Source organism: Carettochelys insculpta, chromosome 7 (genome assembly GCF_033958435.1).
Source record: "Carettochelys insculpta isolate YL-2023 chromosome 7, ASM3395843v1, whole genome shotgun sequence".
NCBI classification, from domain to species: domain Eukaryota; kingdom Metazoa; phylum Chordata; order Testudines; family Carettochelyidae; genus Carettochelys; species Carettochelys insculpta.
This window is the reverse complement of record NC_134143.1, coordinates 11,537,851-11,565,689: the sequence shown is the minus strand read 5'-3', so window position 1 is coordinate 11,565,689 and position 27,839 is coordinate 11,537,851. Positions and strand designations below refer to the sequence as shown.

General features: G+C 40.6%; 1 protein-coding gene across 5 annotated transcripts in view; it reads right to left on the bottom strand.

The window, feature by feature from the left end:
* The window catches only part of KAT6B (lysine acetyltransferase 6B), a 202,408-nt gene that overhangs the window by 58,813 nt on the left and 115,756 nt on the right, over window positions 1-27,839 (bottom strand). Inside the window, exons 7-13 of one of the 5 annotated variants that reach the window (XM_075000017.1) lie at window positions 21,790-22,172; window positions 20,140-20,261; window positions 16,970-17,085; window positions 14,108-14,249; window positions 9,865-9,882; window positions 9,609-9,770; window positions 4,995-5,088 (exon numbers count right to left, since the gene is read on the bottom strand). In XM_075000017.1, the coding sequence (XP_074856118.1) occupies window positions 4,995-5,088; window positions 9,609-9,770; window positions 9,865-9,882; window positions 14,108-14,249; window positions 16,970-17,085; window positions 20,140-20,261; window positions 21,790-22,172 (1,037 nt within the window). Of the gene's footprint in view, window positions 1-4,994; window positions 5,089-9,608; window positions 9,771-9,864; window positions 9,883-14,107; window positions 14,250-16,969; window positions 17,086-20,139; window positions 20,262-21,240; window positions 22,173-27,839 lie in introns of all 5 variants that reach the window. The other 4 variants (XM_075000019.1, XM_075000016.1, XM_075000018.1 and 1 more) reach the window with 4 other exon arrangements.

Sequence of the window (27,839 nt, the reverse complement as noted above, 5' to 3'; positions counted from 1 at the left end):
GACCACCATCTCTACCCAGGGACAAAATTATCACCTAGGTCAAACACAAAAATCTGTATTTATTAGCCCAAATTTTGAAACACTAATGTTTACATTTAGACACCTAAATAAAAGGAGCTTGGTCTTCAAATGTATGGAGTACCAACAGCTTTCAAAGAAGTCAAACAGAGGTAACATGATCGTTGCCTCCAAATATTAACTGTCAAAATTTCGATTTGCATGCCTAACTTTAACTACCCCATTTTGAAAAATCTGATAATTGGTTTTCCCCAAGATAAAACAGCATGTGACAATGAGTAACAATATTGTACTTGTAAACTGATAGTTTTCTAATGACAAGTTGAAATAAGGAGTAACGTGATTAGAGTTATTCCAAACAGAAATGAAAAACACTGTGTGGAAACTAACACACATAATATAAATACAGACTCTCAGGACTGGAAGGGTCCTCCAGAGGTCATCTAGTCCAGTCCCCTGCAATGTACAATCCCCTGTAATGTGATGTAGGAATGTTTAGTAAAGTATCTTGGGCAGAATAAAAAAAAAGAGAATAGTCATTCAAATCTTCTTCATAGCTAACAACACTGTCCAAAATTCCCACTTAAAGAATATAACACAAGTTACTGCAGAGTAAGCAAATTAGAAAAGTCATACCAAATCTGTGTTTATATATGAGCAGTTCTTCAATCTCAACAAATAGTTTGGAACTGGATACTCATCTTCTGGGACTTCCAAACCCGCTGCACTCATGAATCAGACCATTATTCTATAAATACACATCTTACCATGCTTTCAAAAACCAGAATGGGTCAAGTTCATACTGTAGTTTTGTAGAACACCTGGAAGCTCCAGAATAACACAGCTACCCTCCGAGAGTACTTCCACCAAACTCAGCTTTCACACACAGGAAAACAGGTGAAAAGAAACATTGGCTAAAGGCATACTCTTGACTTATATTTTCATCCATGCCATTCAATTGTCTTAACATAAAAACTTGTTTCTCTGCTGTAATTTGGGCTGTCCTGCCTCAAAGCACACTTTTTCACTTAAGAGAATTCACGATACTCTTGTTTGTGGAAACTTAGGAGCTTGAACAGAGTGTTATACTAATAATTATAATCAAGTTTAGGAACAACAGTCATTTCAGCTCTTCTATCTCACTCCAGAAGCAGTTTATTCCGGGTAATCTAGCACAAAAATGCACCATTGAAGAGATGTACAAACAGGGTACAAATGCATAGCCAGCTGTATGTTAATACATGCTGTGAAGAAAAGAACAAAAAGTAGAAAGGCAAATAGAGATCATCTATATAATTTTGTTATTTATTTTTGTAGTAGAAACCTAAGAGATTTTCTCCTGGGAGTCACATGCCAAAAATCAACCTGATCTCTTTCTAAAGTCAAACTTACTCCATGAAATCTGAGAGCTTGTCTATACCACCTTGCAGCTTAGACAAAAGAAGTGTGACTAACAGTGAGCAGCAAGGAAATTTGCTCTGACTCTGCTGGTTGGGCTCTTTGGGTGCAAATCCAAAGGTTCCTAGTTCATTTTAATGAAGTCTTTAAAAAAAAATACTACATTACCATGAACTCGGAAAGTTTTACTTTGCACCCCACAGCAATGTGAAGCATTGCAGACATACCCCAAGTAACAACGTCTATCAAAACATCAGACGCTGCACAATTCAGGCTATATATAATTATCATGTATTTTTAAAAAATCTCGTAGGATGCAATCAACAAATTACAGTAGAATGACAGTAGTCTAATGACTGACTTTCTCCTTAGAAAGTTTAATTTATTAAAAAAAAAAAAAAGTCGCCTCAACCGAAGCACAGGCAACTACAGACACAAAGTTACATGTGTAATGTTAATTTTTATAAAATGATAATCATGTGCCATGAAAGAGAGGCACTTTGGCAGTTTGTAAGCAATAATCTGCTCATTGTTTTGATGTAAGTATCTGATAGGTCTCTAAACTGCAAAGCCGTGCAGCTGTTTCTCAACAGCGTGAGTCAGTGAGCTCAATTTATTTTGGGCTACAAACTCTGCTGGTTGACTTGATGAAATCAACGGCTATTATCAATTATCACTTCACAGAATCTGAGATACAATAATTACTTCCTGTTTCAAGTATAGGGAAATATGGTGTGACAAAGTGGTAAATTAAGACTTTTAAAACAATCATTATGTCAAAGTCACAACTATTTTGCAACAAGTACATTAAAATGAACCATTCTGCAGTCCAATGTTTCAGGTAAGTGGTTCTTCTAGTATTCTACGTTTTGACTGTCATTTTGTGCTTACAGGTCAGAAAAGTGGGTGTTAAATTTTACTCCACCCAGCAGAATGTTAACCCAGCTGCTCCACTCTAGTTATTTGTGAAACAGTACCTTTCACCTCCAAGAATGTGATAATTAAACCACTTATTCCCAGTATACGTGGCGAGTTAGTCTCAGCAACTGGCATGTCCCACGGCCACTTTGCCAAGCCGTGTTTTGTCCCTCCTTGCTGATGTTGCACTCCATATGTATCTCACTAGAAATTAGGACATATCCCTTTGTTCTTTGTGCTGCTGTAAGATGACCTGTTCTACAATTCTTTCCGGTGAACTGTCCTTGGCACAAAGAGGGAATTCTAGGAGGGTACTAGGAGGCTATCAACACTAGAATGATTTAGCCTGCATCCTTACTGCAAAGCAGGAAGCGGTTACCAACATGAGTTAAAATGGAACGCGAGCACTAACCCACACTTTCAGCTGTGTTTCTTTGCCTGAGTCGAAGGTATCACCTATCTCTGGTGAGGGTTGTGTGTGTGGCTGGGGGAAGATGAAGGCTAAGGGCAATATTGGGCCAAGAATCTGGTCAAATTCTGCAGTGAAGTCATATTCTAAATCATCTCAAAGAATGGGGAATAATCCAGGAGTCTGATGCACTGAAGGCTCTTTACAGAAGGGGCAGTGAACATAAACTTCAGCAGGGCCATCTCCAAAGCTCCACTGGTACCTCCAGATTAACAAGTACAGGAAGGTAACTGGTATGGAGGATGAACCCAGTGTAAGAATGCTCCAGTAAGATATATAGTGCATTGGAGTTCCTGTCTGACGCTCCCTCCAGGACTGAATTAAATAAGAAAATATTCCCATTTGCTGTCATCCAGCTAGATCTCACCAAGCTAAGCTTGGTGGTGCATGCTAAGGTAGCGTCAAGAAAAACCTGGGATTTTGTAGCAGACTTGGCAATTCAATGGGGGAGTGGGGGAAATCCCTCTGCCTTTCACATCAGTACTAAGGAAAAAAATCCAGCCTGGTGTTATTTGAGGGTGTTGCAGTCTTACCATACATACTGCGTTTCTGGTAAGGCACAACACTGAGGTCCTACCACCTATGGTCTTTAAAAGTTCAACATACCCCTTCAAAGTAGAGGTGTTAATACTCATGTCTGGGCCAAATTCAAACACAAGTAACTACTCTCTTTAATTTTCCCTGCAGTTCTAACAGTATATGGTATTCTTCACTTCCTGCTCTAAAATGTTATGTAATCTAACTGCACAGTTTAGACAGCTGTTGTGTTCTGCTCCACTGGTGGCTGCCTTTCAATGGGGGATGAAGTGATCCGTATTTATCTCACTGGGGTGTTGTGAAGCTTAATTGTTTGTAAAGCTATTGGATGAGAGGCACTATAGACATAGTATTTTTCTTAATCCTAATGTTTTTTAAAAGCAGTGTGACCATACTGTGCAGAATGTTGCAGACTGAGAATATCAGAACTCTACAGTCGCCAGCTATTGTCTTAGTCCTGCTGTTATACCATAAATGTGTTTTATTTGCACTTAAATCCACTTGCATGCCCCTTTGAGGCACAAGCCCTATTATTAGAGCCCTGTGAATTTTTCCATTTTCTTTCTCAGGAAGTTTGCTTTCTCATGCAAGGCTCATTGTAAAGGATGGTTAGGTCCTGACCCTGGGGGTGGGAAGCCCTGGGGCAAAGAGGTGGGTGTTGCAGAGTGAGTGAGCCCTACATTCATCCTGAAACATCAGCTCATTTCCTGCAGAGCTGAGCCCAGATCCCTGCTCTGGGCATTGTGGCACATGGGGTCACATTGCCACTCAGGTTTGGCCCACCCACCTTTACAAAACTGAGCGGGCACTGGCTGAAAACATGGGAGTCCACCTATTGTTTTAACCACCTATGGTGACGTAGACTCTCATAATGCTTTTAAAGTCACAGTGAAATCTCAATTTCCCATTTCCCAACATCTCTAGCCTCTCTCTAAATGACATTACAAAGTCAGATTTAAAAGCACAGGAGGCTGAAACGTTTACCTACCTTCTGTTTTGAATTTCACTGTGATTTAAAACTGAGGGGAATGAGGTGATACATGGGTACACTTAAACAAATGATCCTTAAGCTTTTCAAAAAGGTCAGAAGTACAAATTTGCATAATAAAGCAGCAAGGATAAAATCATGAATGCCAGTTTATATATTCGCCACAAACAGCAGAGTTTTCACTAGAGAAGGCAGTAATGAAATACCTCTATCCCCCACCCCTATTTTTAAAGGAAAACAGAAATATGCTCTCTTTTCATTAGAATTGTTAAGCTAAAAATATATTACAGATTAAAAAAAATGTATAAAGTGGAGAATGCGTGGGACTAACACCTTCTTTAGCTTTAATCACAAATAATTGCCTCTTTTTGTACTAATGAGCAGTGCAAAATGGAAAGTAATTTAGACGTTCATTCAGGGTAATAGCTTTGTGAGCTAATATTACTGCAGAGAGATCTATTCTCAATTTCCTAGAGTACAATAACTGAGCAGCAGTAAGTTTTTCACTTCAGGGAGCTTTTCTACCCTATGTAAATATAAATAGAAATCCCATTATCTATTGATAAAAAACAACAAAGCAGGTTAAATAAAGTTTTATATGTTACTGTTTCCCCTAACAACCAACAGCTCTGTGGATCATGAATGTAAATAAAGCACTTCACTTACTGAAATCAATGAGAAACCTTCCAAATCCTTGCCTTTGATATTGGGGCATGATCATTATGCAGGAGACATTGTACTTCTGCTGGCAAAGCTTTTCCTGAGGGAAGGAGAAACAGATCAAGTATGTCAAAGCACTGCTGAAGTGGGCAATTCCCTGCACCTGCCACTGTCCTTGTAAAATATTCCAGAAAGGTGAAAAGACGTATCTGGTCAATACCAAACCAGAATAATTCTGAAGTATTCATTAATTATAACGAGGAAGAGCATCAATCAAATGCACCCTCTAAAATATTTCTTTTTACTATTTTACCACTCGACACCACAGAAATCAAATAAAAAAAATCCAAAGGACTTGCATAAACACTATAATGAAGGTTAAGTGCCCAATGTGGGAAAAATTCTTCTGTACGACACTGATTATTTTGTCAGGGATCGACAAGGGAAAATAATCAGTAAGTTAGGTTTGTAGCAATTGCCATGTTAAATTATTTACTGCCTTTCACCTACATTTCATCTTTTACCTTTTAGCAAATACTTTTAATGCTAATACAACTGTGCAATTGAAGTGATATAGCTTTTCCATAGCCTAATGCATTCTCCTCGGAATACAAGTGGAAAAAAAAAAAAAAAAGCTTGGGCCATCACATCTCAGCATTTCAGACAAGACAAAAATCACATGACTATGTACATAAGGAGGCAAAGATTACACTGACTACCTAAGACAAAGGGAAAAACAGGAACACAAACTAAACTAAGAACCAGCCCTTGTAATAGAGTCTGAAGGATTTTTTTTTAAATGGATGCCATATAGAAGCAATAATATTTTAGCAGGAATATTCAAAAAATGCCCAAATCCACATAAGAACTGTCTTAAAATAGGCCTCTTCCTATATTTTAGCTGTAAATCTAAAAGCCACTGGGTCCTGTGGCACCCTAAAAACTAATGGATTTATTTAGACATGAGCTTTCGTGAGTAAAACCCACTGCATCATCAGATGCATCCAACCAAGTGAGTTTTAGCAATGAAAGCTTTTCACCAAATAAATCTTAGTCCTTAAGGTGTCATAGAATTCCTAGAATTCATTTTTTGCAGATATATACTAACACCACTGCCCCTCCAAGAATTAAATCTAGGTAACTTTTTAATAAATGTCAAGAGCATCAAGGACCTGAATCAGACCACTCAAATCCACATGTTCAACAGAAAGGTGCAGCAAGCGCAGATGTGACAGGAAGCTACTCAGGGTTCCACATCAGGAGATGCCAGAATAATATGGGAATTGTGATGGTCACAAGTTGAAAGGGGCAGTGTGAACTCATGCTCCTTCACATGTGAAATTTGACTACCCTTTTGCCACATTTAATAAAAGTATCACAGCTCGGGTGGAAAATGTACACTATGGTACAGCTTAGTCCCTATTATGGCCCCAAGCTCCTTGAACTGACTGCCACAATATGCACTTTAAAATATTACTTTGCCCATAGCAAAGGAGTCAGAGGCGTTTTTACCACACAATGACACTAGCTACAGATGACTGATAAGAAAGGGCCCCAATTCAGGATAGCACACCCGTATATGCTAAGTCCCATTGAAGTCAATGGGTTTCAAGTACACGTTTCAGTGTTTCCTTGAACTTGAGCCAGGACATGACAAAGCTCAGAAACTGGACCAGGAGTTGAGAAGAAAACAGCCAAAACATTTTTTGGGGTGGGGGACAAATGCAAGACATTTATTTTGAATGCTAATGCATATCCAGTGGGCCCTGATATTCACAAAGTTAAGGAATGCTGCCTCAGACAATTTCCAGATCTGAAGAAGTGGGTCTGTCCCACGAAGGTTCATCACCTAATAAATCATTTTGTTAGTCTTTAAAGTGCTACATGACTGCTGGTTTTTTTGTGAAGATACAGACTGGGATGTAATTGAATTTTTACAATAAGTGTAAAGCCATTTCTGAGATCATGTATATAGTGGCACTGGCTCGTGTGCCAAGAGAGGTGTCTAATGAAAGCTGGTATTGCCCTGAAACCACTTATGCTATTTGTATATCTGTGCCTTGTTTGCATGTGAAGTTACAGATATTCGCTCTATAGCTGTATTAGAAATGGTATCGAGCCAAGTGTACACAATGGCTGCGTCTACACTAGCAAGACTTCGCAGAAGGAGGGGGCTCTTTCAAAAGATCTTGCAGAGTGTCTCCATGTAAAAAGCAGCGCTCCTTTCGAAAGCGCTCTTCCACTCCTATGTCAGGAAGAGTGCCTTCTTTTGAAAGAAAATGGGTCTAGATGCTCCGCAAGCTCTTTTTTCCCCCCAAAAAAGAGCAGTCCTTGTGGAGCCTGATTTTTCCATCTCTGGCCCATTTTTTCAGAAGAGCAGGGGCTATGTGGATGCTTTCTTTTGAAAGAGCAGATCACTCTTTTAATATGCTTTTTTTGCATGTGGACGCACTCTTTCAAAAGAAGTTCTTTTGGAAGGGCTTCTTTCAAAAGATCTCTGTAGTATAGCTGTAGCCAATGGGAAGTGTGGTCACCGCTCCAACCAGGATGATGGACTAAGCAAAGGCTCAAATGTCAAATACACATCTCAGGAATTTGCGATGCGTCACCTGGGAAGCATCCAAAGGCAAAGTGCCACAGCCTCTCACCTGGTCAGGTGACCTGGGCTAAGCAATGGGATTGAGATCAGATGCCCGGACATCCATTCCACATACTGTGTAAATGAACTGGGACATGGTGGCAAACTCAGCAACCGCAAGAGCCCACCTGATCAGGTGACTCCATGCCCTATTGAAAGAAAGGACTTTTTCCCTCCACATGAAAAACTGTAAGATAGCCCAGGGTGTGACCATCTTGATTCCAGTCCTTCCATCTGCATGAACTAAGCCTATGTGACCTGGGATCCTGCCCCCAATGTGGTCTGTTTTCAAATACTTTCAAAGAAATCAACATATTATAATATAGCTTGCCCGCATCAATACCTGTAATTGATGTATGTAATGTATCACTTAAACAATTTGTTTCTCTCACCCTATACTTACTTTCTTTGTTAATAAGCCTTAAGATTTTAGATTCTAAAGGATTGCCACAGAGTGCTGTTTTGGTTAAGATCCAAGTATATATTGACCTGGGACTGTGACTGGACCCTTTGGGGCCTGGAACAATCTGTCTGAATTTAGTGAAATAGGTTTTAGTAACCTCTCACCTGAGTAAAGGGGAGCTGCTGAGCTGGGCTTTTGAAGCAGCTAGAGAATCTGTAGGTTTGCTTGTGCGGCTTCTGGATGGCCAATGGAGTTGGCAGAGGTACTCTGATGGTTTGATTTGCCTTAGTGAGAAGGAAATCACAGCCTGGGCTGAAAGTGGCCTGGTTTTAAGCTATATACCCTGGGTTGGTTCCTTTAGCTGTGCCCAGAACCCTCATCATATTACACAGGCTAACACAGATACCTCTGGTGTGACTATTCAGACAACACATGTACTAGAAGGTAAGCACCAATCTCAGATGTGGTAGTACCATTTCAGCTATAATCTGTGTACTTGTACTCATCTAAACTATGACTGATAGAGAGACTTACAAGGAAATAGATCAAAGATCTGAGACTGTGCAAATTACGTCTGTCAATCCCACTGTTATTTAGAGAATGTCTATACTATAAAGGCTGGAGTAGGATTCTTCCATCACTGGAGTAACTCTACCCCCCTTGAGACATAATAGCAAAGACTTCTGTTGACCTAGCAGTGTCTTCACCGAGGCTTGCGTGAGCTTAACTGCATTGCACAGGGTATGACATTTTTCAAATTTTGCCTTGAACAATATAGCTAGGTCAACCTATGTTTCACATGAAAAATATGTTCTGTACTCTCTTCAAGCTTTATATCTGAGGACAAATGTATCAGTCCAACAACTCAGACTGTGCTGATACTCTGACTTAATCACTTTCAAAAAATCTTTATATTTCATCTTTCAGATAATTTTTTTATTAAGAGCAATCTGAAGGAAAATAAGAAAAAAAACCACCTGATTTTTAAAGATAAAAATGTTTGTATGACATGTTAGTTTGGAAGCAACTGATATACAACACTCTTATCTATCTGAAAGCTGACAGAAATAAATGTAGGTTTTTTTCTATTCCAGGCAGCTTCACTTTTACCTTTCAATTAATTTTACTGTAGCCTCTGTCAAAACAATACAGAAGAATTCGCTCATAGTAATAATGGAGATTATTTTGTTTAAATTTAAAGTGCCACCAAAAGTCAAAGACATCCACTATGAAAATTAGTAACTTAGGGCTTGATTTTAAAAACTGTAACGTGCAATTAACACACACCAAAAAGTCACGTATTTAAGCACACAAGTGACCAAAAACGCATAGAAATGGTCACAGACAAATGGTCATTTTCCAGTTAATTTAAGTCCGAGTGGAAGAAGAGGATAAGCTATTGTTATTGTCTATCAAACAGCACACAAGTTTGCAGATAGGATTTCCAAAATTTTAAAAAACTGTCCTCATTATCATTTGAAATTACATATGCAAAAATAATGGACTAAGAACCATAGTTTTAACAGGGGAAAAATTATGACTTGCTAATATCAAAAAGCATATAGAGATATTGCTTTACCTTAGAGAAATAACCAACTAAGTGACAGCCTTTTTCATCATTTTTTGTAAGAACGTAGAAAAGGAATGGCTCAACATCATAATACAAGGTTTTGTGGTCCAGAAAGAGCTTGGCTAACAAGCAAAGATTTTGGCAATAAATTTTGCTCACATTTCCATCAACCTTAAAAAAAATTACAAAGATAAATTTATTTTCCATACAAACATCATTTCCCACAACACCACCATTTTAACATAAAACAGCATCTTGTACTTACAGTATCCTTTACGAAAACCTGAAAATGCAATATTAAGGGAAAAAGCGTTAACTTCAGAATAGAAATTCTCTTGCCTCAAGTAAGACATAGAGCTTCACTATTCATACTAAATTGTTTGCATTAGCAAATACCTTCAGAAGATCTGGATTTATGAAACAAGGTAATTTAATCTGATAATTGGTCCAGTTAGGTTTGGATATGTCTCTTTCACTTATTCCCCTATAATTAAACACACATGAATTTGAGAGCAAACATTATTAAAGCTATCTTAAGGTCTGGGTCGTCACTGAAGGGGCTTCCCCAAAAGTAGCACATTTTGGGCTGCACTATTTTGAGTTGCTGAAGGGCCAGCAAATGGGATGTCAGTTTGCTTTTGTACACAGCAGTATTTTAGATATAATTAGAGAAGATAAAAATTCTACACTGGAGCAAAGATGCGAGTAAGCAAAAGAAGTAAATTTTCAAGCTAAGTACCATAATTAGTCTACATCTCTTATACGTATGAAGACTCAAGCTGTGATACTGATGGTTACAGACAAGCTAGGCACAAATGCAGATTTCTTTGATCGCAATGACTTTTCCCCTGAAATAGAGAGCATAGGAAGTGTAAATAGCAGTCTTTCCCCAAGATTCTTCTTCAGGGAAATGATTACTTGCAACTAGAGTCCTTTGATGATGAGACCATCTGTCTTTTATTTACACTGAGAGCCTTCTTGTCTGCATACAGCCCCAGAAACTACTTCCTGTATTGTAATCCATTTCCAGAGTCCATTCTTGGTGTGGCCTGGACAAGCCTGACCTTTACCTGCTGCATCAAAGAATCACAGAAGATGAAGACTGGAAGAGATCGCAGGAGGTTATCTAGTTCAACCTCCTGCTTAAAGCAGGATCAACCCCATCTAAATCATACCACTGTAAAGTGGGTATAACTAGTACTAATCTCACACAGATATGTGGCTGTCTGGGGGTAGATCAGAAGACATCTGTAAATTATCTTATGATAAAAAATTACTTACAAGTTAAGAATAACTAGTACAAATACTATTATGCATAGTCTCGTGTATAGTACCCAACAATTTCAGAGCTATTTTAAGCATATCCAATGCAACTGACTCTGTAGTATGAAAATGCGGGGAGGGGTTGTTCTTCTGCACATGTGCAAACAAGTGATGAAAACAAAAAAATAAAAAGTCAGCCTTAATTAGATTTTAAAAAATTGTAATGGTTAACTATAGACATTTCAGTTAGTCTTAAAACGTTGGCATGGAATACTAGATTTTGTTTTTCAATTCTCATAGAAAGAGGAAGTGTACAATTGTTACGTTATTTCAATGGAAGACTTCCTAGCTATTAAAAGTAATTCTACCAACAGCTCACCCTTTAAAACATTCTATTAGCTATTTTGTGAAAGAGCATTTTATGTGAAGATGGAAAGGCACTGCCTAACTTTCTGATAAGACCAGCTTGTTCAGCAGTTTAAAGGGGGAAAATGGACTACAATCTCAATTACATGCGGACACCAATGATGGCCAGACTAGTATGGAGTAATAAATTATGACAATAAATCTCCTCTTAGATCTGAAGGGAAGAGTATGTAAACATGAAATGCCCTAGGGCATTTTCCGCTCATTGGAGAAAACAGAAAAATAAGAGCCGATTCCCTTCTCTGTCCAGTTGGGCAAGGAATGGTCACTGTCCTGTCGGCCACTGTACCCTGCTGAAAGTCTGCAGCATTTCTATCAAGTGTCTACTCGAGTTTATGCAGATATCGGAATTGGAAATAATCTCCCTAGCCAATGCTTCAAACTAACTGAAAAAGTGAATCTTCAAGTGTCTCAGTAATCAATTCCAAGCATCTCAAACAGCAGAAAGAAAAAGGGGTCATCTGATGAGTCCAGATTTTCCTTCTACAAAATATTCTCTCTTCTCGGGCTCTTTCTGAAAGACTCAAGAATGTTTTCAAGAAAGAAAAGAAAGAAAAATGAAGGCCAGAGTAAGTTTTGATCTATGGGTTGATGGCAGCTCAAAGAACACTGTATAGTGGTGGATTCACCACATGCCCAACTCTGCGTTAGCAGGTGCTAAAAGAACCCTGTAAAGGGAACCCGTTAGTTATGTTCACTGTTGACTCAGTAGCGCAGGCATGGCTTTTTAGACTTTGGAAAAGTTTAAGGGAAGTAAGAATAGCTCTATGCATGAGAGGACAAGGGTGTGGCTCGCTCATGCTATGGGAAAACAATAGGAGTAGTAAAATCTGGGGGAAAACATTTAGCTTAGGGTTGGTATCATTTTAATTCAGAATTATCTTTCAGTTAATAACATGAAACCTGTGACTGACTCTAGAACAGGTGCTAAGATTTGGTTCAGCTGGGGACTCCAGGAGATTATACATCCATATTTCAAGACATGGAACAGACAAACATACCTGCAGGTGTAAAATATACTTACCCAATATGGAAGTGCTACATAGCAGCACCTGTGACACCCACATTACTTTGTTATCAATATTTTTGTTTACAATTTAGACTTACTTCTCAGTATTGCGAGTCAGAAATACTGGTACCATTCTTCTGAGAGAATTAAGATGGTCCTAAGACTCCACAAGTCTTTTGTGCTAGTGGTACTGGTACTAGTGCTTTAGAAATCTAAGTAGGTTAGGGTAACTGGGTGCAGCTATGACACTTGAAGCCTTGATACAGAATATTCAACAGTTAAGCTTAAGGGTCTTTTCATAATAAAAATGTGGTCAAAAGTCCTTTGTAGATTAGCTCTAAGACATCCTGAAGGATCGTAGTCTATTTGGTTTAATTTCGGAACTAAATTAAAGGCAGTTACCCCAGCCAGATTTGGAACAGGCTGTTCAAAGTAATACAAGTAATAGCCTGGGACCAATGCACCCCAGCAGAATGCTGCAGGAGATATTTCTCAAGCTTCTGTAGTTGGAATAATTTTAGTTTCAAAACTTAGTGATCCTGAAGTCCTACATCAACCATGCAGAAAACAAATGAGGAAAATGTTTCCTTTGCACTTCCTATACAGCAAATAAATCATGCTCATTGTTCTCTTGCTTTCCAAACAAATCGGTGTCACAAATGAATGGCTATAAAATATCTATGAAATCATTGACCACGAATGGTATGGGGAAAAGTATTATCTACCCATCTCACGTAACATAAGAATTAGAGGAGCAGCCAATAAATTTAACTAGGCACCAGACTTAAAACTCCTATAAAGAAGTATTTCTTCACATGACAGTCAACTTGTGGAATTCGCTGCCATCGGATTTTGTGAACCAAAAAGTATGATGTGGTTCATAAAAAAATAAGATAAATTCACGGTGAGTAAGTCCTTCAGTTGTTAATAGCCGAGATGGTTGGGGTGCAAACCCAAGCTCTGGGTATTCCTAAACTTCTGTCAGACTTTGGGACTGCGTGATGGGGATGAATCACTCAAAAATGTCCTATTCTGTTAATTCCCCCAAATAATCTAAAACTGGTCACTGTTAAAAACAGGTTGCTGAGCTAAATGGACCACTGGTCTGATTCAGTATGGCTCTTATGCAATGTACAGAAAGGAGGAAAAAAAGGAAGGGTGGCTTTATCAGACAAGAAAAAGAACTGAAATGTAGTTGGAAGATATAGTTTGAATACACATCTCAAAGCATGTTGCACCAGCAAGCCAGGACAAGTGTTCTACATAACTTATGTGTACACAATATATATATGAGGTGGGGAAAATGAAAGGAGATTTACTCTGAGCACACTGTCAGTATTAGTGGGAAGCACATTTATGGTAGAACATCAGAGTTACAAACACCTCAGGACTGGAGGTTGCTCATAACTCTGTAAAGTTTGTAACTATGAACAAACATCCAAAGTTACATCTTTTCTTTTAAAGATTTTTAGTTGAACGTTGACTTAATATAGCACTGAAACTTCACTATGCACAAGAAAAACCTGCTGCTTTCCCCTTTCTTAGTAGTTTACATTTAACACACTACTATAGTGCTGCACTGTTGGCTTTTTTTTTCCCCCCGTCTCTGATGCTGCTTGATTGTGTACTTCCAGTTGCAAATGAGATGTTGCAGTTAACCATCAGTACCTCTGGAGCTCATAACTCTCAGGAGCTACTGTAACACGTTTATCTTCTTCTGCTCTTGGCCTTCAATTGGTACATAAATCAACTCATACATTTACGTTTTTCTTTTTTTTTTTTTAAACAATCTGGATTTTAATACACCTACCTCAAATACTGAAAGGTCATTTCTTCTGTATATTTCATTGGCTGGAGGGTGGAACCAACCACACTTCTTTGAGTGTCTTAGCAAAATATTTTTACTTTTCATATATTTAAGACAGAATTCACACAGGTAAAGCTTTGGTAGTCTGTTGAAGTAGAAAAATCATGAAGAGTTTTAGAGTATGGTTAAAGTTCTAAACTATGTGACCAAAAATTACATGTTCTCCCTCTCTTTCGCCCATTGTAAAAATATCTGAACAGACTTGAATTAAAACTGTATTTTTGTGTATGCTAAATATGCACCACAGGGGGAATATCAAAACAAGCATCCATTATCTGAAAGTAGAGATTGTCCCCAGCTTATGAACAGGTTACGTTCCAAACACCTGGTTGTAACTCGATTTGGTTGTAAGTTGGAAATACGCTTATACTGTAATCCCTCAGGGTACTTGAGGGTTAGATTCCACACAACCCTCATGTACATTGAATTTCACTAAATCAGGAAGGGCTTCAGTTAGAGCCCTGAGAGGGGGCAGGGGGGTTGAGCCTGGGGTGGGTTAGGGCAACAAGGGTGGTGAGAGGGTGCAGTTGAGCTGGGGCTTGCAGGAGGTTGGGGCCAAGCAGTACGGGGTTGGGGTGGGGGTTAAGCTCGGCCAGGAGGTTGGAGCCGGGGCTGCCAGGGGGTGGTAGGTAGCGGGGTTGGAGCTGGAGCCCTACACACAGGGGGTTGGGAACCCTGGGCGCAGGTTGAAGCCGGAGCCCTATATGCTGGGAAGGGTGAGCTGGGGCCGTGGGGGGTTGAGCAGAGTGAACCGGAGGGGGGGGGATTAGCTGGGGGGCTAGAGCCTCATGCACCTGCAGCAACTGACAGTTTGAACCCCACGCACATGCTGGTGGTTGACAGCCCAGTGAGTGCCGGGGAAGGCGGGGGGTCAGCTGGGGACAGGGAGGGGGTTGAGCCAGGCAGAGGGGGAACTGAACGGGGTTGAACCAGAGCAGGGTTGGGTTGAACTGGCAGGGGGAGAATAGAGCCCCTGTGCATGCTGGCGGTGGCTGACAGCTGGAGCACCAAGCACGGGGGTAGGGGGGAGCTGGGGCCACATGACGGAGGGACTGAGCCGGGCAGGGGGCTTGAATGGGGGGGTGCACCACGGCAGGGTGGTTGAGTGGAGGGGGGGTTGGAGCCCCGCTGGGGGCCGGGAGCCAGAGCCCCAGGCACAGGTTGAAGTCAGAACCCCATGCATTGGGGCGGGGGGGTGAGCCAGGCAGGGGGAGGGGTTGAACAGAGGTGCACCAGGGTGAGATGCGTGAGCAGGCAGGGGGGGGCAGCTTGGAGGAGGGGTTGTGGGGGAGCCCCAGGTGTGCGGCTGGAGCCCCCCGCTGGGGGGAGGTGAGCTGGGGTGCACGGGGGTGGGGTGAGCTGGAGGTTGGTCGTAAATACAAAGGGTTGTAAGTTGATGTGTTCATAAGTTGGGGACCGCCTGTAATGCACATTAGAGAGAGTCATGCAAGTGATTTTCTCTGAAATTAGAGGAAAGGTTTTATAACATAGTGGAGCTGATTCAGCTGAGTCAGAAGTGAAGGATGCCTCATCTTGACTGATCCCTGTCCTGAACTGTCATTCGCTACCTCACATAACGTCACAGGAATTAGAGAAAGAGAAGACCTAAAAGTTCACCAGGTCCATATTATACGGCTAGAACAAAAAACTGTCCCCTGTAGTAAATTTTCTAGCACTAGGTTTTTAATCACTTTAAAACTACAGAAACTGTTATATAAACTAATTATATTATAATCTCTTTGGAGAAGAGGCCAATTTATACATCCTCTAAAAGCAACTAGCACACACTGGGACCATTTATAGGTGGTTAAGATAGCTTACCTCCTACAAGAGTAACCGAGAGGGAGCCGTGCTAGTCTATACACTATTAAAACAAAAAGCAGTCAAGTACCACTTTAAAGACTAGCAAAATAATTTATTAGGTGAGCTTTCGTGGGACAGACCCACTATGCTCTGAAGAAGTGGGTCTGTCCCACGAAAGCTTACCTAATAAATTATTTTGCTAGTCTTTAAAGTGGTACTTGACTGCCTTTTGTTTTGATACTTCCTTCAAGTATTTGTAGGCACTGATTCCACATCTCTATCACTATGCTAATATATGCACATATTTCTTTCCTGGTAAACCACCCCTGAAGACTTTTCATCATTTATCGTTTTCTGTAGATGCACCTTATGGGCAATTTGGTGCCTAAAAGTGCATCCATTCTAGAGACAATTTCCTCCACTATACAGAGGAATTATCACTTCACTGTTTCACAATGGGCATCCGAGAATCACAACGTTCATTTTAAATGCCATAGTACACTGTTGGTTCATACTAATGTACTACCACTATCACTGCAGCCTCCCCATGGGATTAAATTAGCTGGTTGCTCAAATCAGTGTGGCAAAAATGAGCAAAGTTCATGAATAGGTGAAGTAGGCTATTGCCACTAGAAAGCCCTGTGTTTAACAAGATGAAGCTGTTCTGATCCAGCATGCTTCTGTTCCCTTGATGTCAGTATATTCTGTTCACAATATATATATCATTCTTACCAGAAGAGGGAAGTACAAGGTGGGGCATAAAAACAAAAGGTAAGATTTATAGTTATGTTTGCAATAAAGGGACAAATAAGAACTCATACAATATGAGTAAGACTGCAAAAGAAGTGCTTTGAGAAGAAATAATTTTGGCTGCTGCCTCAATGTGTTTGTGAAATGTAATCTCATCTGAAATACTGTGAAGCAAAATAACCAGGACAAAGCCCCCATCCTCTCCATCACAGAAACTATCCCCCCAGAAATCTGGGCCATTCTATTTATTACCTTGCATACTCCTGCGGATAAGGTGAAGAGTACCAGGTCTGGATCTCATATTTCCCAAATTCTATCACTGAAGGGTATCGGCCACTTGTTTCACTGCTGTTTACACATCCAATTTTCTGTCAGGTGTAACAAAAGCAAAATGTTCCAGTTAGAAGCAATGAGAAAAGGGTCAATTTTCACTTTCACTTGCTTAAGACTAGGAAACCTTGATGAGCTGTCTGGAAGTGGCAAAATATGGGGATGGAATCCAGGATGAAGAAAGCCTGTCCGGACTGGAGAGAGGCAGTAAAAACTGGCTGAAAATGGCATTCCGCTGGAGGGCTGGATGCTCGGAGATGCTGATCACAAAACAGGCAGGTCTGTCAGAAGTCAGGTCCAGCTAAACAGGCTTCCTGGTTTAGTAAATCTCAGAGAGAATTGTTTCTGCTTGTTTGAAGTCCTGGATCCAATTCTAAGAGGTCCTTCCCCAGCAGAACCACATGAAGGACGGTGGCATAAATAGCACCTATTTTATCACAGACGGCGACAAACCCCTGCTCCAGGCAGTTGCATGGAGGGTCCAATCTGCAACCTCCAGTGCCCAGAGGGAGTTAAAATATATGTTAACTTTAGCTGACATCAAAAAGTCCTGTGGCACCTCCATCTATTCTAAAGGAGTGTAGCCTAGCTTTCAGGAACAAACAATTTCACAGGACTGAGAAGTGCAAATACCCTATAGACACGTGATTTATGGTTGACACAATGTCAGCCCTAAGTGTTCTGGTCTATTCTGAAATTGGCTGTTGATGATTTTACCTCTTAGTTTGCTGCTAGCAACTGCTCTTTAAACAAATTCTCATCCCTCTGCCATGAGTCACAATATAGACAGTTGGATTTATTTGGTTAAGGTAAACTTCCCACCACAAAGTCCCCATTTAATTTCCTGAGTGGACCCTGGAGGTCTTTGTCCTATCAAGGGACTGCAATCATGTCAGCTAAATATCAGAGGAGCAGCCGTGTTAGTCTGTATCTGCAAAAACAACAAGAAGTCCTGTGTCACCTTATAAGCTAATGGATATTTTGGAGCATAAGTTTTCATGGACAAAGGCCCACATCATCTGATGTTGCTACCCTACCTTACAATAGGTGGAGGGGGCAGAACAGGGCTTGTACAGGAGGGCACGATTCTAGATTCTGACATCACCCTGCAAAAAAAAAAAAAATAGTGGGTGCTGCCATGTGCACCCTCCATTCCAGAGATGCAGTGTTTGCCTGATGCACAAGGTCTCCTTGAGTGCCACCCGTGAACAGCGCCTTGCACAGTAAGATTGAAAAAAACAGTGCCCCTTTACACTGGCCCCGGAAAACAAAATCCCTGTTTTGCCAGAGAGAAATCCAGTGTGTACATCAGAGGTTTCCTCAGTCAAAGCAAGTTTATAAAGAGCAAAGGAAGATATCCTGCCTCAGAAGGGTATATATTTATAACACAAACTAAAATTACAAGAGCGTGTGAGCATCAATTGATACAACAGTTTGAAGGCAGAGCCAACTCAAACATTTCAAATGACCATAATCTTATCAAATGTAAAGCATTTTAATAACTGGAAAACATAAGCAGTAAAGTTATATTCCAATCATAAAACCCAGTGTGGCATGCCTTACAGAAGAGTAACAGGACATTGACATTCTCTGGTGGCTTTTCATAACGGCTGCTTTCTGCATGGGGGTGGAGGGTTGGGGAGAAAGGGCATAATGCACAGCTCCTAATGACCAACACTTACATGTCCAAAGGGCTGGTCAAGATTTTAGTCTTCCATTCTTTGCCTAGTCAACCAGAGTAAGATACCTAAAGTCCACAAACGTCACTCATCTGGTTCACTTCCCAGGGATAACATAGCTGTAATCTAAGGCAGGGGTGTGCAAAGTGGGGGGCATGAAATTTTGTAAGAGGGGGGTGTGCAAGGTGATCAGGCTGCTACTTCCCCTTCCCACAGCACAGCCTCCTTTGCCTTCCCCCAGCCATTCCACTCCTGTTGTGCTGATCTCCGAGAGGAAATCTTTCCTGCCCCCGCACCCCCCCTTTTTTTTTTTTGGCCAGAGGCAGCAGCTCACTCCAGTTCTCTCCCCCAGGAGGAGGATGTGGCCTTGCTGCAGGAGAATAGCTTCATTAATGAGTCAATAACTCTCCTGCAGGAAAGTGAGCAAGGCTGAGTGTTCAGGGAAAACGTCCCACTGTGTACACAGCCTGTCCCATGTGTTACAAAAGGCTCTGCTTGCAGCTGCCAGCAGCAGAGGCTGCGGGACACTGTGGTTAGAGAAGCAGGCAGGCTTCACACTCTAACGAAAACAAGACAGCTCAGCTTCCAGGCCTGACCAGATCAGCAACTACCAGCTACTCACTCCCTGCTCCCGCCAGGCAGGGCTCTCAAGAAAAGTAAATCCCCCTTCAGCAGCATGCTGAGATCTCCCAAGCACTGGCTCTGGGCTCAGGTTCCACCAGTGGCTTTAATTTACAAATGCTAATTCTATTTTATAAGTCGTGTTCAGACTTAATTTCTTGAGACACCCTGGGATGGGCTTGCTTCAAAGCTTCTGAGAGTCTGATATAAAGAGAGGAACATATTTTGTTTAAAGTTTCATTGCTGCTGAGAATCCTTTACGGTAAGAATCAGTATAAGTTACAAAAATAGCACAAATTACTATCATCCTCTTTCTGTTTAGTGCCAGGGTCAGAGGAATGATCCCATGGGTCCAACTGATAAAAAAGGAGATTTACTCCCCTGAATGAACTAAAAGTAAAAGCCAAGCTTTTTGAAAGAAAAAGTGGCACTCAGAAAGCTTATTTATCTGCAGTCTGCCCACTGGCCCCTGGGGCCTTCACCACCGCTGAGGGAGAGCAGCACGTCACTTCCAGGAGACCACTGCTCGCTTCCAGGGTCATTGGCCAGGGGAGGGGAACTCTGCAGGGACAAAAAGTGGGGCCTTACGTAAAAACTTTGCTCACCCCTGATCTAAGGGAACCTATGTATATGCAACATATAAACACACACTAAGTATGAAACACTAGGTCAAAGGAAAATATCAAAAATACAATGGAGGATGAACAAACATCTGAAAAATCAAAGTATATTCATAAAAGTAACTAAACTAACCACAAAATGTTTTATTACTGATGTGATTTTCAGTCTTACCTCCATAGAAAGTTCCCGAGCCTGTTTAAAAACTTCCACATCCTCCTCAGTAACAACTTTCTTGCTCCCCACCAGAATTGCATCTGTATTTTCTCGTTTGATGCTTATTTTGATTTCTGTATCTGTTATTTAAAACCAGCAGAAGGATTATTCAAAGACATGAAGACCACATGTCTTACAATTCCTGAGTGGTACTCCTAAACAGCACTGCAGATGATGATGGCTGTTAAAAACTCCTATTCTAGTTTAAATTTTGAATTCTTTACAATTGTTATAGCAACTACACTTTCCCTCCACCCCCCTCTAGTTTTTAAAGCTGCTGCAAGAGCAATTTTCACTATTTTCTTTTCTCTCTCTTATAGGCCTTTATAGGCCACTTCAACTATACTAAATGAATCCTGAACACGACCTTGCCAAAACTGTTAAGGTGATACTAGTATATGTATAATTCATTCTAGTCTCTAACACTATCCCTCCATAAAAATAAAAAAAACTGTGTCCCCTTCAGTGCTAGTTTAAACAAAAACCCCACCTCTTAAAAATTAGAGAAGCCAATGCTATGCTAAATGTACACTCCGACAAATATATTTCCTCTAACTTAAATAAAAATAATTAGGAAAAGGACATTTTACAGCAGTACAGATTAAGTGTTGTGGAGACTGCAGCAGGATGGAATTGGTCATGAAAAAAAGCAATGGAAGAGAGGGAGATGAAGAACTGAAATGTCCATTATTGTAAGCACTGACATCACACAATCATAATGACAGCACTACTGCCAGACAGGGGGCAGGGGAAAGAACAAGAAAGTAGCATGGAAGTGGCTACTCATGCGGTACTACAAAGACATAAGCAACATTATGAAGACATTTGGGGAGCCTAGTGCCAGTACAGATGCAAAAATAATAATAAAACGGTGGTAAAGTATTAGTGAGAAAAAACATTTTGGAGGTTTAGTTAGCATTAGATAAAAGGTCAAAGTTTCATTGCTTTTGTATGAAAGTGAAGTAAGAATAAGAGAAATAGCTAAGACCTATGTGACAAAATAAGAATTTTGGTTTTGGACGGGACGCAGGTTTGGTTGGAGCTTTGACCTTTGCTTACCATCATCCTGATCAGGTTTAATCCTTCCGTCTGCCAAGCTCCCCTTCCCTGGTGAGAGGGTCCCCATCTGAGGGGTCACTTTATACTTTAATCTGCCTAGAATCCTGTGCTTTTTAAGGAAAGTTGTTCGCTTGAAGTGAGCAATTGCTTTAAAAGCACCTCCTCTAGACACACCCCATCCAGAGGTGGAGGAATGAGAAATAAACCTACTTCTAATCTCTTTCTTTCCAAAGAAATGGATATTAGATTTTGATGTGGAAGATAACTCTGGTTTACGACGCATACGTTTGGGTGGTGCATAACTTGGGTGCCCCTTTTTTCGAGACTGTCCCTGGGTGGCATAAATATGAGAAAGTCCATCAAAGAGTCCCTTTAGCTGACTGTTATTAGGAAGGCTGCTAAAGGAAGGTGCACTTGACTGACTGGAAGAACTTTGGGGAGAGTTAGAAGAGGTGGAAGTGCAGGATTTTTGTGAACGGGGGCTCTGACCAGAGATGGGAGTTGGGGGTGGAAGTGAAGAAGGTGGAGGTTTTAGCTTTTGTGTGGTACCTGTAGCCAACACATGAGAAGTGCATGACTGTTTCTGAGAGACCTTTTTCCTTGGACGATAGTGCTTTGAAAAGTCTATTATTTCACCTCGTGATCTGCGACCATCGGGTGATGGTGTAAAAAACTTAGTAAGGCCATCAATGAGCCCTTTGGTTTTCTTGTTAACTTTAAGTGTAGAGGCAGATATGTAGGTGGAGGTGGTGGTGATTTTGGTGGTGGCACCAGGCCGAGTGGGGTCTGTAACAGGCAATCTGCTGCTTGAATCCTTCACAGATGCAGCATGACCAGATGAAGGTGTGGTACAGACTTTAGTCTTTTGACCCCTACCAGGTGACCCCCTTCCTGTGAATGCATTCATGGATCCTTCATCACTGGTTACAGACCTATGCAAAAATTTGGAAAATAAAATCAGCATTAAAAAAAACTACAAAAACTGCTGACAAACAATTTTACATAAAACATATATGCCATTGCACTTAAAAGTCAATAGTGGAACCGTGACCCTTGAATATTTATGCACTACTGACAGGATTCAGTGAATGAAAGTGAACAGCTGATAAATATCAGATTTCACTGGATAGTCCATAGCCTATATCAATAGTAAGGAAGTGGGATGGAAAAGTCTTCAGTATACACAATACAATTTATTTTAAGGAAAATATGCTTTCAAGGGAGAAAAATCATTAATATACTGGCTTTGTTAACATCAATTGATTCACTGCTGTGGAATCTGTAACATACATCCAGATGTGCACGCCCTGTGCTATTAAGTATACCCAGCACATCAAAACATTTTAATTGATTTCACCAGAATGTTCATTAAAAGCTAGCAGAAGTGTTCCACCAGTATGGGGAAATAATACAGCCAATCCTCAGTACACTGGTATTTTTGTATGATCTTGTTAGATTACACCACTGAAATTAGTATTTTTTAATACAAGTGCATAAAAATATCCCCTTTCAAAAAATGAAGCTCTGTGCTCAAAATGAGGCAGTTTATGCACAGCACTACCACACAGCTAACAAAGCGACCTCTATTTTTTAGAAAAAAAAAGTGTAGTTAAAGCAAAAAGACAGAAGTAGGGAACCAGCAGAAACATAAATAAAACAATGATCAGAGAAAAGTCATAAGTGGGTTAGGCATGATATGAAGGAATCTGAGGAGAAGTGGTGAATTTTACTAAGAGTGAGCAAAGGGCATGCTTCAGACCAAAGCCCGCATTTTAAAAATAAATAAATAAATTTAAAAAAATAAAGCTGATTCAGCTCATGGCTAATGACTGAATGACAGAATATTGAAGAATGGTATTTGGCTGAAGTAAATACTAACTGAAGAGCTGAGGTTCTTCATAGTAAAGAAATACATGTCATCAGAAAGCGTTATATTGCAAACCCAAACAAAGCTGCATAATTGCATCAAATTATTCCACTCCTTTCCCCTAATGCATCCTTGCATTTATTTAAAAAGTTAGCTTATGTATTTTGCAGAGGAAGGTTTTCTTCCACAGATTTTCGCCTTCTGAATGGTGAAGCGGAAACAATTAATTCCAACAGATTACTCTAGTTAAAGATGGAACTGCCTTGTACTACCACCTGGTACATGATCTCCAAGAGCTCACCAGCCTTAAAACTGCCCTCTGCTTCACTCCCACTTATCACTGAATTTGGGTAGCTGATAAGCTCTTAGAATTCCCAATGTTATTTCAAAATATTATTTCCTCTCTCTAAAGTCTTACGAATATTTTGATGCCATAGCCACAGCACCTACTGTCAATACCAGATGGTGCCAATAACCACCAGGGCACAGAGGTTAACGAGCACCTGGTGTTACCTAATCCTCAGCAGTAACTTGCCTTGTTCATGGTTCCAAGTAGAAGTCCTATTTCTCTAGTAGAGGATAAATTTCCATACGCTACACTGAAAGGCCTAAGCAGCTTCAACAACATTGTACACATTAAGGGCCAGCACCATATGAAAGATGGTTAGGTTCACCATCTCCCATATCCTCCTACTGCTTTTAAACTTGGATTAGTTTTGCAATAGAGCCACTTAAGGAATTATTCTTCTCTAGTCCTCTTACTCATGCTTGCAAATTAAAATATAATCCCATTTTTAAGGAATACTCTTCAGTGGGAAACCCTATGCTCTTTTGAGTATGACACATACGTACAATTGGGAAGACAGAGGAATAGTTTATTTTTTGCACAAATCCTAAAAATCAGCCTCAGGATTAGCCAAGAATCCTCAGACGCAAGTGGGGAAATGAGATCTTTATAGTTAAAACCATCACACAAGCTCTTTTAGAGAACCTGGCCGTTTTTAAATGATTTACTTATAGTATGGCTGTGATGCAATGGCCCAAAGAGCAAGATGTTAGAATGGTACCATGTCATTTTAAATGGTTCTGTTGTGCTTTAGCAGAAGTGAAATCAAGGCCCTCAGATGCCATCCCTGTCATGATGGAATATGCACCCGTAGCGAAGAGGAGAGTGGGGCAGAAACACTACTACAATGAAAAGCTGAGAGGACTCATACTTTTTTCCTTTATTTTTAATGCCTACGCTGGTAGTTATCTCCAGAGTGAAGTAGGAAGTCTAAGGTTTCTCCTCCCCTGTCAGTTGCTGGTGTGTTTGTCACAGTCCCCTGGTCGTTACCTTCACTTCTCTCCAGGGCTACTCTAGCCCCACCAGGGGCATGGAGAAGTCAGAAAAAAGGCACAGGTGGTATTTCTAGGAAAATCTCTCATCTTCCTCCAGACAGGTGTCTCTTGATGCTCCCTTCATCAGCAACACTTCTTTGAAAAAGGGAAATTCACTGCCCCAAAATTTGGTTAATGTTGTTAGTAGTGCTTTCTACTTTCCAGAACATCAAATGCTCCTATTATACTTAAGTTTCTGAAAAACGGGAACTACAGGTCAAGGTAATGGCTCCCTCACCACTGCCTTCCTGCAAAAGGCAATAAGCTCTGGACCAAATCAAAAACCTTCCTACTCCTAAACAAAATCTACATTGCAATTTGTCTAACTCGATGCTACAGCACTACTGTTGTTCATACGTTCTTACTGACATCTGCTGGGCTCCTAACTCATTGATCCAGAGGTTAACTGCAGCAAGTCATGGTCATACAGCTGTGACAGAGGAATCAGAAATCTCTTTCCTTCTCTTTGACACACAGAAGGCCAAGCAGACAAAAACTGTTAAAACTCTACAGGTATTTTAGTTTGCCATGATGTTGTACCCTTGTTAGTTCCAGGTATTAGACGTACAAGGTGGGTGATACTGCATCTTCTGTTGGACCACCCTCTGCTGGTGACAGATGCAAGCTTTTGAGCTACGTGGAGCTCATCTCCAGATCTTAAAGCTGGTGTAACAATTACCATTGTTACCTCCAAATACTGATGTTCCACATTGCATGGCAACAAGAGAGAGGAACGTAAGAGCACTTCACCATTTCTAACACTCTCTTGTACATTCAGTGCCCATTAGAACTCTGCATTATCTGCACTGGCTTCCACCAAGTTCCATGCACTTCCTTTGTCCTGCTTTATTGCTTTAGGGAGATCTCCCGATATCTCTCTCTCTCTAGCAGGTTGGTGGTACACATCACAGAGCACTGCCAGTTTCAGTCACATGTAGGTGACAGTGATGTCTCACAGGGATTGTCTAGGATAAGGATGGACAGGTGTTAGGATCTAGGAACTCTTTGGTGGTTTGACTAAACAAAGTGGTTGAATGTAGGGCCATGTCAAGCTAATCTGTGTTTACTGAGCCTGATCCATGCTCAACCAAATAGTTTCTATTGCATTACTTGGTGCATTTTCCACTCTGTCCTCCAGCTGCTCAAGAAGAGTACAGTCCTGTGCTCTCTCACAGTGACATAAGGGGGCAAAATTAAGTTGTTGCGGGAGACTTCCTGCAACAGTATATTTCCTAGTTGTCAAAGGTTTAAATTTAATTTATCATAACTATGTTAGTACTGAGAGGATTACGTATAAGGGCACCTGACATTCTGGACCAGTAGGAGATGCTGCCAGTCAACCTTAACTCTAAGTTAACCAAATTTTTAGAGCATCACTGGCAATGGAGAGTGAAGAAACCGTAGGACAGCTTTAGGTGTGTATCAGTGTTCATTAATGACGAAGAAACTCTCCCACAGGACAGTGATGAGAACCATAAAAGTACAAATGAATAGCAGGGGAAGAAAGGGTTGCAAGGCACATGCAGGGGCATATGTAGGAACACATGATGAACAGTGACACGCTACTATCCTTATCTTGCTTTGCAGATTTAGAAAAACCCATTCCTCATGTTCAACATTAATGCAAAAGTTTGGCTCAGCTTCTGTGCTGCCCCAGCATGCTACCAACTCATCAACCTGCCTCTCTGATGGTCACATCTCTCTCTGATTTTGCCACAGAAATGGAGCTATCCAGTGTACAACCTGGAGCAGGGAAGCACAGCAACAAAGAAGTAGGAAAGAGAATGGCAGAGAAACTCCATTGTGAAATGGGGCTATCAATTGGGACAAGCCCAAATCTGGCCCAATTGGGACAAGCCCAAATCTGGCATCATCAGGCCCAAATCTGATGAAGATAGGCCCAAGCTCGTTTCATTAAACCCTCTTGACACAGACATAAAAATACAGGACAATTTTGGAGAACAAGGAGATCTGATTCCTCTAACTAAGCAGCTGTGTTTGCACATTCATTTTCTTCTAACACCAGAATATGAGACGGAATATTACTGGGCTCCCAAAAAGGAGGCTACCAATCAATCTACTTTGTAACCGTCTCACCTCATTTCCAGAGTAACAGTCATTATAAGAGGAGCAAGAAGTAACTAATGTGCTCTAAACTTTGCAAACTGATGCTATGGTGTCAAGATGTGGCAATCAGTGGTGTGCATACATCACTGAACCTCACTCTTGGAACAAGAAATGATGAGTGAACTCCATAGATGCGCTTAGTGCAAAGTTGACAAAATGAATCAGTGAGATGGCTTTCAATTTTGCCCTTTTTCTAAGCTGTCTTTTTAGTCCATGCTATGAATATTTCTTGCTTTGCTTTCTCATGTGTGTAGCATTAAAAGGTTGGGAGAAGGACAAGGGAGGCAGTAGTTCCTTCATCCAGTCAGCAGACCTGCCTCCAGCTTTAAGATACCCTACAACTCTGTGTTGTTATATAAATGTTCCCGGAAAAAGTAGGTGCCAAAAAAGAGTGACAACAGCCTCTTCACTGATGCATTACTTATCCCATAAGTGGAAGAGAGGTATGAGGAATTGCAGCCTGTCCCACTCCTGACCAGTATCTATTTAAACAGCAACAAAGGTCAAAAGGACTTTTTCCAAAGTAACTCTGGACTCAATAGCTCGGTCCCATGGAATACCTCTGAGGATTGAACTGGGAACAGACTCACAATGTCACCTGTTTTGTGGGCAGGGGTTTCATACACATCTAGAGGGCATTTGTAGCAATGTTAGGAGGTGGCAAATGGCTTTTCTGAAACAGCATCTTTTTGCAAATAAACACTCAGCATGGAAGAGTCTCCTGAATGGGCAACAAATCAACAGGAGGATTGTTGCAAGATCTCTTTTGGGGTAAGGTGAATTACATTTTTCACTTTATCTGTGTATCATCCATTTGATAGGGATTGTGCAGATGACCCTGATATGATCAATTAGTGTTTTTTTTTAAAGCATCATATAGCTATTTGTTATTGAGGATCATTGGCACCATTTTCATTTGGGAAAAAGGCACTGTTCACATATGAATTTAAATCTAACTCCTTCCCTTGATTCAACAGTGACTATTTTGAAAGTAATGCAGATTTTTAGGATAACTTTTTGCTGCCATAAGACGACTCAGAAATACCAACTGTACTTAATTACTTTCCATCCATTACATTGAAGATTGTGCATAATAGGTGCTTTTTATGTGGTTTTTCCTGAGACTGTAGTCCTCAGCAAAAGAATTACTGTGATTTCATTTTAAATAAATCGGTCAATTAAAATCTCATTGTGTTACATTTTCAAGAACACTCTAGTCAACTGA